This window comes from Triticum urartu, chromosome 5 (assembly GCF_003073215.2).
Source record: "Triticum urartu cultivar G1812 chromosome 5, Tu2.1, whole genome shotgun sequence".
NCBI classification, from domain to species: Eukaryota; Viridiplantae; Streptophyta; class Magnoliopsida; order Poales; family Poaceae; genus Triticum; species Triticum urartu.
In genome coordinates this window covers 354,861,081-354,874,952 of record NC_053026.1, presented here as the reverse complement: position 1 = coordinate 354,874,952, position 13,872 = coordinate 354,861,081, and the positions used below count along the sequence as shown (strand labels likewise).

Sequence of the window (13,872 nt, the reverse complement as noted above, 5' to 3'; positions counted from 1 at the left end):
TAGGTGCTATCATCTTTGGTATGCAATCCATAAGTGGCCCTCATAATAGATTCATAAGGTAATTTAATTTTCTTCCTAGTAAAGTGTTCCATGCCTTTCCTTAACGGAAATTGGAATCTAATATTTCCTTCTTTCATATCAATAATTGCACCAATCGTTCTAAGGAAAGGTCTACCAAGAATAATAGGACATGTAGGATTGCAATCTATATCAAGAACAATGAAATCTACGGGCACATAATTCCTATTTGCAACAATAAGAACATCATTAATCCTTCCCATAGGTTTCTTAATAGTGGAATCCGCAAGATGCAAATTTAAAGAACAATCATAAAATTCACGAAAACCTAACACATCACACAAAGTTTTTGAAATCATGGAAACACTAGCACCCAAATCACATAAAGCAAAGCATTCATGATCTTTAATTTTAATAGTAGGTTCCCACTCATCATAAATTTTTCTAGGGATAGAAACTTCTAATTCAATCTTTTCTTCATAAGATTGCATTAAAGCATCAACAATATGTTTGGTAAAAGTTTTATTTTGACTATAAGCATGAGGAGAATTTAACATGGATTGCAACAAGGAAATACAATATATTAAAGAACAATTATCATAATTAAATTCCTTGAAATCCAAAATAGTGGGTTCATTTCTATGTAAAGTTTTGACCTCTTCAATCCCACTTTTACCAATTTTTGCATCAAGATCTAAAAACTCCGAATCATTGGGACGCCTTTTAACTAAAGTTGACTCATATCTAGTCCCATCATTATCAAGATTCATATTGCAAAACAAAGATTTAATAGGAGACACATAAATCAATTTTAGATCTTCATCCTTATTATCGTGAAAACTAGAAGAACACACTTTTATAAAGCAATCTTTTTTAGCATGCATCCTAGCGGTTCTTTCTTTGCACTCATCAATGAAAATTCTCATGGCTTTGAGAGACTCATTGATATCATGCTTAGGTGAAATAGATCTAAGTTTCAAAGAATCAACATCAAGAAAAATTCTATCCACGTTCCTAGCCAACTCATCAATCTTAGGCAATTTTTCTTCAAGCAAAGCATTAAAAAAATTTGCGAAATCATAAATTCTTTACAATAGTCTCAAAATCAGAGGGCATCTTATTAAAATTTCCATAAGAGTTGTTGTAGGAATTACCATAATTATTAGAGGAATTACTAGGAAACAACCTAGGATTAAAGTTTCCTCTATACGCATTGTTACCAAAATTGTTCCTACCAACAAAATTCACATAGTTTCATTATTATTCTCAATCAAAGTAGACAAAGGCATATCATTGGGATCAGAAGAAACACTCTTATTAGCAAACAATTTCATAAGTTCATCCATCTTTCCACTCAAAACATTAATTTCTTCTATAGCATGAACCTTTTTACTAGTAGATCTTTCGGTGTGCCACTGAGAATAATTAACCATAATATTATCTAGGGGTTTAGTAGCTTCTCCTAATGTGATTTCCATAAAAGTGCCTCCCACGACCGAATCTAAAAGATTTCTAGAAGCAAAATTCAATCCAGCATAAAAATTTTGTATGATCATCCATAAATTCAAACCATGTGTAGGGCAATTACGTATCATTAATTTTATCATCTCCCAAGCTTGTGCAACATGCTCATGATCAAGTTGTTTAAAAATCATAATATCGTTTCTGAGAGAGTTGATCTTAGCAAGAGGAAAATACTTAGAGATAAAATCATCTTTGCACTTATTCCATGAATCAATACTATTTTTGGCAAAGAGGAAAACCAAGTTTTAGCACGATCTCTAAGCGAAAACGGAAATAGCTTCAATTTAACAATATCATTATACACATCTTTATTCTTTTGTATACCACACAAATCAACAAAGTTGTTTAGATGGATAGCGGCATATTCACTAGGAAGGCCAGAAAACGGATCTTTCATGACAAAATTCAGCAAAGCAGTATTAATTTCACAAGATTCAGCATCAGTAAGAGGAGCAATCGGAGTGCTAATCAAATCATTATTGTTGGTATTGGAAAAGTCACGTATTATCTTGAGCCATCGTGACAAACAATCCAACACACAAGCAAACAAGAGGCAAGCAAAAAGAGGCGAATGAAAAAGAGGCGAGTGGAAAATAGGACGAATAAAACGGCAAGGGTGAAGTGGGGGGAGGAAAACGAGAGGCAAATGGCAAATAATGTAATGCGAGGGATAAGAGTTTGTGATGGGTACTTGGTATGTCTTGACTTGTGCGTAGGCGTCACCAAAAATGGCTAGTTGTTGGTAGATCAAATCTTGACTTGACTTGGTGCAACCTCCCCGGCAACGGCGCCAGAAATCCTTCTTACTTCTTCTTGAGCATGCGTTGGTTTTCCCTTGAAGAGGAAAGGGTGATGCGGCAAAGTAGCGTAAGTATTTCCCTCAGTTTTTTAGAACCAAGGTATCAATCCAATATGAGGTAACACGCAAGTCGCCTAGTACCTGCACAAACAAACAAGAACCTCGCAACCAACGCGATAAATGGGTTGTCAATCCCTTCACGGTCACTTACGAAAGTAAGATCTGATAGAGATAATAAGATAAATATTTTTGGTATTTTTATGGTATAGATTGGAAAATAAAGATTGCAAAATAAACGGTAATAGAAATAGCAAGTTGACGGGAGATTAATATAATGGAGAATAGACCCGAGGGCCATAGGTTTCACTAGTGGCTTCTCTCAAGATAACAAATTCTATGATGGGTGAACAAATTACTGTCGAGCAATTGATAGAAAAACGAATAATTATGAGAATATCTAGGCATGATCATGTATATAGGCATCACGTCCGCGACAAGTAGACCGAAACGATTCTGCATCTAGTACTATTACTCCACACATCAACCGCTATCTAGCATGCATCTAGAGTATTATGTTCATAAAAACAGAGTAATGCATTAGGCAAGATGACATGATGTAGAGGGATAAACTCAAGCAATATGATATAAATCCCATCTTTTTATCCTCGATGGCAACAATACAATACGTACCTTGCTGCCCCTGCTGTCACTGGGAAAGGACACCGCAAGATTGAACCCAAAGCTAAGCACTTCTTCCATTGCAAGAAAGATCAATCTAGCAGGCCAAACCAAACTGATAATTCGAAGAGACTTACAAAGATATTAAATCATGCATAAAAGATTTCAGAGAAGAATCAAATATTATTCATAGATAATCTTGATCATAAACCCACAATTCATCGGATCTCGACAAACACACTGCAAAAAGAATTACATCAAATAGATCTCCAAGAGAATCGAGGAGAACTTTGTAATGAGATCCAAAGAGAGAGAAGAAGACATCTAGCTAATAACTATAGACCCGAAGGTCTGTGGTAAACTATTCACACATCACCGGAGAGGCTATGGTGTTGATGTAGAAACCCTCCGTGATCGATTCCCCCTTCGGCTGAGCGCCTAAAAAGGCCCCAAGATGGGATCTCATGGGTACAGAAGGTTGCGGCGGTGGAAATAGGGTTTCGTGGTGCTCCTGGATGTTTTCGAGGTATATGGGTATATATAGGAGGAAGAAGTACGTCAGTGGAGCTGCGATGGGCCCATGAGGATGGGGGCGCGCCCTCCTGCCTCGTGGCCTCCTTGATTCTTTCTTGGCGTCCACTCCAAGTCTCCTGGATCACGTTTGTTCCAAAAATAACTCTCCCGGAGGTTTCATTCCGTTTGATATTCCTTTTCTGCAAAACACTGAAATAGGCAAAAAAACAGCAATTTGCACTGGGCCTTTGGTTAGTAGGTTAGTCCCAAAAATAATATAAAAAGGTATATTAAAGCCCATTAAACATCCAAAACAAATAATATAATAGCATGGAACAATCAAAAATTATAGATACATTGGAGACGTATCAGTTAGCAATAGAAAGTATTTTCCTCAGTTCAGAATCAAGGTTTATTAAACCAGTAGGAGGTGAGACACGTACAACAGTAGCAGCACCTGCACACAAACAAAAAATTGCTTGCACCCAACAAAGGCAAGGGGATCATCACTCCCCTTGTTCTTGCTAGCCACAAGGTTAAAAGCAAATAGTAGTAATGATAGCAAAGGATAATAGTAACTAGAATAATGATAGCAAATTGATAGCAATTGTAGGAAACAGTAAATATATGGAGAATGGACCCGGGGCCATAGATTCACTAGAGGCATCCCTCCTGAAAGCATGGTAGTGATGGGTAAACAAATTACTGTTGGGCAACTAACAAAATTGCGCATAGTTATGAAGACCATCCAATGCATAATCATTATATAGGCATTACGTCTAGGACAAGTAGACCGTTAAACTTACTAGCATCTACTACTATTACTCCACCCCAAGAACACTATCCAACATGCATCTCAAAGTTGAAGTTCATGAAAAACAGAGTAACACATTAAGCAAGATGATATATTGTAGATAGAATAAGATCGAGCAATATGTTCAAACCCTGTCGTTTTATTGTTAGTAGCAACAGTATAAATATGTGACCTTCTCCTTTCTATCAAGTGACAGGATCACCGCAAGAATGAACCTATTACAAAGCACCTCTCTCATTGAAGATAAATCAATCAAACTTGTCCAAAGTAGATTGATAGATCGGAGAGAAATACAAAGCTATAAAATTACACAATAGTGAAGGATCAAGAACTCAAAATAGATCAATGAATAATGTGATCGTAATCCACAATTCATGGGATCCCAAAAAACACATCGCAAAATATTACAATGGATTGATCTTTGAGGAGATCATTGTATTGAAGATCGAAATAGAGAGAGAAGGCCATCTAACTACCGATATGGACCCGTAGGTCCTGTAGGAACTACTCACACATCATCATGGAGGAAATCAAGGTTGATGAAGATAGCCTCCCCAATGGTTTCCCCCTCCAGCAGAGTACCGCAAAAGGCCTCCAGATGGGGTCACGGAAGAATAGAGGCTTGTGGCAGCGGAGGAATTGTTTTGGGTCTCGCTCTAGGGTTTTTGGAATATTGTGGAATTTATAGGCCCGATATTGTGGAATTAAGAGTGTATATCCTATGCTATTACTGTATGATCCTAGAATATGCGATTCAGTGGAAAATGCATATGCACGTGTAGAATGATAAACGGTGAAAACCGATTCCTAGTCTCGCCTCTAAGACTAGCTCAAGTGTTGTTGGTGATCACATTTTTCGGATCTTAAGATATCATTAAGTGTAACGATAGTCCTAAAACAATATTGAGAGTATGACGTTAGAAGAAAAATCATATTGAATTGACCCAAACTTGTTTGTTATACTTTGAGATAATATCGTCAGAAGTCAATTGTTATAACACAGAGTGTTAACATGTGTTTTAGTTCCTTTGACCATGAGAGTATCGTAGTCACTTCTTACCGTATGATGGACTTTGGGGTTCCTCAAACCTCATCTGTAACATGGTGATCACAATGATAACTTACAGGTTCATTGAAAATTTTGACAAGGGACTAGATAGCTCGAGAGTGGAATTTGCTCCTCCGATGATGGAGAGATAATCTTAGGGCCCTCTCGGTGTGACGACATTCATCATCGTTTGGCCAGACACAGGTGACTATGTCACGGAGATGCCGGAACATGTCAACGAGAAAGAAGAACAAAACTGGTAACGAGGAGAACGGTATAATGAGCATGCTAATGACTTAAGAGGATACCGGTACATCTCACCACGGGTTTTGTGGAAGTATCAAGAAGCAAAGGAAACATCACATGATAACCAAATGTTCACTTGAATGTCATTCATGTACTCATATGGATCGATATGGACGTCCATGGTTACGCTATTGGTCATTGAACAAAGGGGTTTTGTTCATGTATATGTTTTGCCGAACCAACAAGGTCACAAAGGTAATCATGATCTACTGAGTGTTAGTAGGACGGGAGTAACGAGGATTTATTTGTGAAATAGTTTTGTTAATATTCAAAATAGTCGAGAGGAACTGGAATCATTTCAGGGTTACCAGAAGGGTTTCAGAGTATATCGGGTAATACTGGGTATTACTGATAAATAATATATAGGTGGAAAATATTTCCGGTGATGTTAAATTAATTATAAAAGGCTCTAGTAATTGTTAAGAGACTTTTGTATTTAATTTAATATCAACGGGCCGTAAAAGGCCAAACGGTGGAAGGAGTATTGGGCCACAAGGGCCCAATATGAGTGGTGCCCCCCCCCCTCCCATGGAAAGAAGCGAAGGGAGGCCAAATTGGAGGTGGTTTCCTTCTCCTTGGAGGGCGCAGTTCCGTTCCCCATTGTGGCGCCCCTCTCCTCTCCTCCAACCTATATATACTAGAGGATTTGGTGCTTTTTATATACATGTTTTGGAGCCTCCTCTAGTCCCTTCTAGTTCTAGTTCTAGTTAGTCCTAATAGATCTAATTAGAGCTAGACTTAGATCTTCTAATCCAAATAATTAGAATCCCAGTGGAGTACTAATCTCCTCCCTCTAATTCTTCGATGATGATTAGCTTTGGACGGCAAAGCGCTACCAGATCATGAAGACCGTACGCTTGCAACTCTAGGGAGGTCATGCATTCAGTCTCCCGTTCGAGGGAATGTTCGTGGACGGTTCGCGGGATCGTTCATCTTCGGTTCGAGGGACTCAAATTACGATCTACACTAGCTCGTTTTCTTCCGCTGCAACTCAGAGTCGGTAACAATCTTATCCAATCCGTTAATGCATCTTCATATTGTTCCTGGGTGATCGTAGAGCAGTTGTTTTTTGTTTTCCACTATATTTACCAACATGCACACATCCCAATTCATCAACCCCACTCCTTTTATTTCTCTCAACATGCATGACAAATACTACTTACATATAAGTCATATGTATTTTTTAGCTCTATTCAAGAATTCGTCCGGTTAATCAGTTAACATGCCGATTAATCCCTACTCGCGGGGTCACCGGGTAGCCGATAAACTGATAAATCATTTGATTAATGGATTAACTTACTGATTAGCCTATTAACCCCTTACTCACCGGCCAACCGAGGAGCTACCAGGTAACGATTTCCTCAACAATGATTTTTAGTATTCATTCTCGTATTCAAATTCTAGACAATCAAATGGCATCAAACAATACATTGCAACAGATTCACGTGGTAACGCGCGGGGTATTATCTAATTTACAATATGGAGAGGAACATGCACTTGTGGATTTCAGTAAAGTGATATGATCATTTGTGGATGTACTTACTTTAACTTAAAAACCATTATTACGTCGCAATACTGCAGCACAATATAGCTCGTTGTACAATAACTTAATTTGATATTCTTCCCCGGGTTAGATAATATCATATTTTGCTACCAAATTTCACATGTATCTATATATCATTTACATTTTTTTGAAAACTTATAAGTACTAGATCATGAGTATATGATCCTAGGATAAGGAAATTTCTATTCACTGGGAAACTACTTGATTCGAATGAGCATAAATAATAGGTTGGAGTGAATGCTGAAAGTCTTATCATTCATTTTGCGTGGAAAAGGGTTTGTGTTACTCCGTCATGTGGGAATCATCCTTACAAAGATGGGGACAAGAGAAGGTGTATTACTCCATCATGTGATAATCCTCCTTACAAATATGGGGACCAGAGAAGGCCCCAACCAGATAAAACCTGCCGTACACGCCTCAACCCTACCATAAGTAGCAAGGAAATGAGTAACAATGTTCTGAGTTCGACTGATATGAGCAACATGTATCTCCCTCTTGAAATAGAAACTTCACCTGTTCGACCAACATTGCATGACAAAACCTATCAACACTCAGAGAAAAAATGGCCTTCGCCGCCTGGAGGCAGTCCGACTCCGGGATAATGGGAAGCGGTCACCATTGTAATGCTTGGGCAAGGCCCTCGATGAGCTCGACTAATTCAGAATGTAGAGCATCAACGCATAAACTGACAAACGACGGAAGGAGAACACGATGTCACTTAGATGTCCTCGAGGGACCATTTTCGCAGCCGCTGAGCCATCCAACTAGATGTAGGAGCCATTTTGGGGGGCATAGATATTCCTATCAAATTGAGGCAGAAGAATTTAGGCCGTACCATTCGTTTGATCTGAAGGACATCTAGCCACTTTGATCCGCTGGATTTATAAAACATGATTTTTTTTTTTTAGGAAAGACAAGATTGCAATGTTTTACCCAATCCAACCCTAATGGATTTGAGGAGATGATTTTTTTCCCTATAAAATGTAGTGCCAAGAATTCGTACAAAAAATCCCTATAAGATTTTGTTTTTTATGATATGGTCCAGATCTACTATAAAAGTTCACAGAAAGTACAAAGCATCCCAGAAGTAATAGAAATTATATCGAGGGATCCCTGTCAAAATAAAGGGACAACCATAGCAAAAAGTTCCTAGGAACTCCAATCCTACAAAAAAATGCAGAATTTCCCCCGTCCAAAACGTCAGAGAAATGGAATCAACGCGAAGGAAATCCCCGGTGCCCCAGCGTGTGGTCCGTGTGCCTGGGAGCAGGAGACGATGCCCAAAAGCCGGGCTCGCTCGCTCGCTCGGGGGAATCAAATCCCAGCTTTGACCGGCCTCAGCCTCACTCGGACGCTGGGCTGAAGAGGCCCCCACACACATGCATGCCAAGGAAAGAAAGAAAATAAAAGCGAGCATTTCGAGCACCCAAACCAGCTCAACCATTTGCATCCAGCCCCTCGGCGAGGGCGAGTAATTACCCCTGGAAACCCGCGCAGCCTCCCGCGAATAAACAACCCGGCGCCCCCCTTCTTTTCGGGCTAAATTGCCGTCGCAAGCAAACAAGCCCCGTGGAGGGGAGGCTGCTCGCTAAACTAATGGCGGTTGAGTAGCAGGCTAGTAGCGCGCCGGAGCTCTGTCCCTCCCCTGCTACTTAATAAATAGTCAGGTGTAGGCCTGTGTGTGCTTCCTCTGCCTCTGCTTCTGCTTCTGCTTCTTCCTCGTCCAGCAGCATCTCCCTTCCCTTCCCTTGTCCTCGCCTGCGATTCTTGGAGCACCTAGATTCTCCACCTGTGGGATTGCTTCCTCCATTTCTTTCTTGATGAGGTTTCAGCTTCAGGCACCCTACTTCTCCTCCTCGCCAAGGTGCGGGACCCCTTTCCTAATCTTTCCGGGCTCCCCTTCTCTGTATCATGTTGCTTCTTGGTTTCGTTGCGGCCAATGTTTGGCTGGCCTTTTGGTGGTTTGAAGGTTGCAACTGGACTTGGTTTCATGGCCTTTTTTGGCTGAATTACCTGGGACATGTTTGTGATTTGCGTCCGACTTGGAGCTTGTTTCTTACCAGGATTCGTTCCGTGGGTTCTATCTCTTCCGAGACGTTTTGGGTTTTGGGGGTTTAGTGTGTTGAATTTGGACGAGGAATTTTGCATTTGCTCCCGTTGTTCTTGCGTGCTTTCCCCTGCCAAGATTCCTTACGCTCTCTTTTTTTGTTCTTTGCACACGAGCAAATTGTTCGGGGGGCTGAGCTTGTTTCCCTAGTGAAGATGAGCTGAAATTTCAACGAATTTGCAGGGAAATTGCGACCCAAATCTTCTCCGTCGATATGTGAACCCACCCAAGAACACGGCAGCACGCAACGCCCACCGCCGCCGCCGGCATCTCCGTTTTCCCTCCTTGCAAGAACCGACGGCTGCGAATTGACGCACAGGACCCGAAGACATGGCGGCCTTCACGGCAGCCTTCTCCTTCTTGCTCGTGCTGCTCTGGCTGCTGGCGCCCGCCATTGCCGACGCCGGCGAGGCGGCGGCGCTGCTCGCCTTCAGGCGCGCGTCCGTGGTGGACGACCCGCGCGGTGCGCTCACGACCTGGGTATCCGGCGCCGCCGCCAACTCCACCGCGCCCTGCTCGTGGGCCGGCGTCACGTGCGCGCCGCCGCTCGACGGCCGGGTCGTCGCCCTCAACCTCAGCGGCAAGGACCTCGCTGGCGACCTTCGGCTCGGCGCGCTCCTCGCGCTCCCGGCGCTGCAGCGTCTCGACTTGCGCCGCAATGCCTTCTACGGCAACCTCTCGCACGCGCCGCCGTCATCGTCGTCGTGCGCGCTCGTGGAGGTGGACATATCGTCCAACGCCTTCAACGGGACGCTGCCCCCGGCGTTCCTGGCGTCCTGCGGCGCGCTGCGGTCCCTGAACCTGTCGAGGAACGCCCTCGCCGCCGGCGGGTTCCCGTTCGCGCCGTCGCTGCGGTCGATCGACCTGTCGCGCAACCACCTGGAGGACGCCGGCCTGCTCAACTACTCCTTCGCCGGCTGCCATGGCCTGCGGTACCTCAACCTCTCCGCCAACCTCTTCACGAGCCGGCTGCCGGAGCTGGCATCGTGCAGCGTGATCACCACGCTCGACGTGTCGTGGAACCAGATCTCAGGCGCGCTCCCCGCCGGGTTCATGGCGACCGCGCCGGCCAACCTGACGTACCTGAGCATCGCCCGTAACAACCTCACCGGCGATGTCTCTGGGTACAACTTCGGCGTGTGCGGCAACCTGACGGTGCTCGACTGGTCCAACAACGGCCTAAGCAGCACCGGACTACCGCCGGGTCTCGCCAACTGCCACCGCCTTGAGACGCTCGACATGTCAGGGAACAAGCTTCTCTCCGGCTCAATACCGACCTTCTTTACCGAACTACCTTCTCTGAAGAGACTGGCATTGGCCGGCAACGAGTTCGCCGGGCCGATACCGGAGGAGCTGGGCCAGCTGTGCGGCAGAATCGTCCATTTTGACCTGTCGAGCAACCGGCTGGTCGGCGGCTTGCCGGCGAGCTTTGCAAAGTGCAGCTCCCTCGAGGTGCTCGACCTCAGAGCGAACCAGTTCTCCGGTGACTTTGTGGCCAGCGTCGTCAGCACCATCTCCTCGCTCCGCGTGCTGCGGCTGGCATTCAACAACATCACCGGCGCGAACCCGCTGCCGGCGCTCGCGGCGGGGTGCCCATTGCTGGAGGAGATCGACCTCGGGGCCAACGAGCTCGACGGAGAAATCATGCCGGACCTGTGCACGTCACTGCCTTCTCTGAAGAAGCTGTTCCTCCCAAACAACTACCTCAACGGCACCATACCGACGTCGCTCGGCAACTGCGCTAACCTGGAGTCCATTGATCTGAGCTTCAACTTCCTGGTTGGCGAGATCCCGCCGGAAGTAATCACTCTGCCGAAGTTGGCCGATCTGGTCATGTGGGCGAATGGCCTGTCCGGCGTGATACCGGACATCCTATGCTCCAATGGCACCGCACTGGCGATGCTGGTGATAAGCTACAACAACTTCACCGGAGGCATCCCGCCGTCCATCACAAGCTGCGTGAACCTCGTCTGGGTGTCGCTGTCGGCCAACCGTCTCACCGGGGTCGTGCCGCCGGGCTTCTCCAAGCTCCAGAAGCTGGCCATCCTGCAGCTCAACAAGAACCAGCTCTCCGGCCGCGTGCCGGCGGAGCTCGGCAGGTGCAACAACCTCATATGGCTGGACCTCAACAGCAACGGCTTCACCGGCACGATACCCTCGGAGCTGGCAGCCCAGGCGGGGCTCGTTCCGGAGGGGATCGTGTCAGGGAAGGAGTTCGTCTTCCTCCGCAACGAGGCCGGCAACATCTGCCCCGGCGCCGGACTGCTCTTCGAGTTCTTCGGCATCCGGCCAGAGCGCTTGGCCGGGTTCACCCCCGCCGTGCGCATGTGCCCGGTCACCAGGATCTACATGGGCACCACGGTGTACTCATTCAGCAGCAATGGCAGCATGATCTTCCTCGACCTCTCGTACAACGGCCTCACCGGCGAGATACCGGAGAGCCTCGGGAGCATGGCGTACCTCGTCGTCCTCAACTTGGGGCACAATGAGCTCAGCGGCAAGATACCGGAGGCATTTTCAGGGCTGGAACTGATGGGCGCCATGGACCTGTCAAACAATCACCTCGTCGGCGGCATACCCTCAGGTTTTGGTAGCCTGCATTTCCTCGTCGACTTCGACGTCTCCAACAACAACCTCACCGGTCCGATCCCGTCGTCCGGCCAGCTCACCACCTTCCAGCCGGCCCGGTACGGGAACAACTCTGGTCTCTGTGGCATTCCTCTGCCGCCATGCGGGCACACTCCGGGAGGGGTGAGCGGGGGAGGAAGCTCACATGATGGGAGGAGGAAGGTGATCGGGGCGAGCATTCTCGTCGGAGTGGCGCTCTCGGTGCTCATACTCCTGCTGCTCTTGGTCACGCTCTGCAAGCTCTGGAAGAGCCAGAGGACCGAGGAGATCAGAACGGGGTACATCGAGAGCCTCCCGATGTCCGGCGCCACGAGCTGGAAGCTGTCCGGCGTCGAGGAGCCACTGAGCATCAACGTGGCAGCATTCGAGAAGCCGCTGAGGAAGCTCACCTTCGCGCACCTCCTCGAGGCCACCAATGGCTTCAGCGCCGAGACCCTCGTCGGCTCCGGGGGGTTCGGCGAGGTTTACAAGGCCAGGCTCAAGGACGGCAGCGTGGTGGCCATCAAGAAGCTCATCCATTACACGGGCCAGGGCGACCGGGAGTTCACGGCGGAGATGGAGACCATCGGCAAGATCAAGCACCGCAACCTCGTCCCGCTGCTCGGGTACTGCAAGGTCGGCGACGAGCGGCTCCTCGTGTACGAGTACATGAAGCACGGCAGCTTGGACATGGTGCTCCACGACAACGACGACAAGGCCATGGTGAAGCTCGACTGGGCGGCGAGGAAGAAGATCGCCATCGGGTCGGCGAGGGGCCTCGCCTTCCTCCACCACAGCTGCATCCCCCACATCATCCACCGGGACATGAAGTCGAGCAACGTGCTCCTGGACAACAACCTCGACGCCCGGGTGTCGGACTTCGGGATGGCGAGGCTGATGAACGCGCTGGACACGCACCTGAGCGTGAGCACGCTCGCGGGCACGCCCGGGTACGTCCCGCCGGAGTACTACCAGAGCTTCCGGTGCACGACCAAGGGCGACGTCTACAGCTATGGCGTCGTGCTCCTGGAGCTCCTCACCGGGAAGAAGCCGATCGACCCGACCGAGTTCGGCGACAACAACCTCGTCGGCTGGGTGAAGCAGATGGTCAAGGAGAACAAGAGCGGCGAGATCTTTGATCCCACGCTGACCGACACCAAGTCCGGGGAGGCCGAGCTCGATCAGTACCTCAAGATCGCCTCCGAGTGCCTGGATGACCGGCCGGCCAGAAGGCCTACCATGATCCAGGTCATGGCCATGTTCAAGGAGCTGCAGCTCGACTCCGACAGCGACTTCCTCGACGGCTTCTCGATCAACTCCTCCACCATAGACGAATCGGCAGAGAAATCATCGTCGTAATGTTTTCTGTTTCTTGTTTCTTGTTTCTTTTTTCGTGCTCTGGAATGGAAGGATAGAACAGCGAGATAGCTCAATCATTTTAGGTTACAAAAAAAAGGCCGTAGTGTCCTCCAATTCACCGGGGGAGGTTGTAGTTTTGTGGTTCCACTCTCTGTATATATAAGCGTCAAAAGTATGAAGAGGGACATGAAGGTAGTAGCTTTTTTTGCAAGAAAAGGATCAATCTTATTGCTCGTGTTTCAGCATCAATCTTGCTCAAGTTTTTTTCAGTTGCATGTCTCAGATTCTCATTTGTGCTTTTACCTGCTAGAATCAGTTATTTGGAAGAAGAATTGACACTGTTGTTCTTGACTGTCTTGTTGCTGTCAGTTTATGATTGACACTTTGCAGGCGGTAATGAACAAAAAGAGAGAGAGATCCAGCAGATGGCAGGCCATGCAAGTCATTATCTCATTTTCTATTGTGAATGTGCTTGACCGGGCGGCATTGTCGTCTTTCCTTGACAAAACAAAATCTATAGCCGATGGTGGTGATA

At 46.5% G+C, this 13,872-nt stretch overlaps 1 protein-coding gene across 1 annotated transcript; it reads left to right on the top strand.

Moving 5' to 3' along the window:
* The first annotated feature begins 8,800 nt into the window (after positions 1-8,800).
* LOC125508978 (brassinosteroid LRR receptor kinase BRL1-like) lies at positions 8,801-13,553 on the top strand. Its single transcript, XM_048673801.1, has 2 exons — positions 8,801-9,128; positions 9,555-13,553. The coding sequence occupies exon 2, from the start codon at positions 9,702-9,704 to the stop codon at positions 13,335-13,337; it is 3,636 nt and encodes a 1,211-aa protein (XP_048529758.1). The 5' UTR covers positions 8,801-9,128; positions 9,555-9,701; the 3' UTR covers positions 13,338-13,553.
* Positions 13,554-13,872: the final 319 nt, after the last annotated feature.

Coding starts and splice junctions, on each gene's coding strand:
- LOC125508978 (XM_048673801.1), top strand. CDS start 9,702: ATGGCGGCCTTCACGGCAGCCTTCTCCTTCTTGCTCGTGCTGCTCTGG.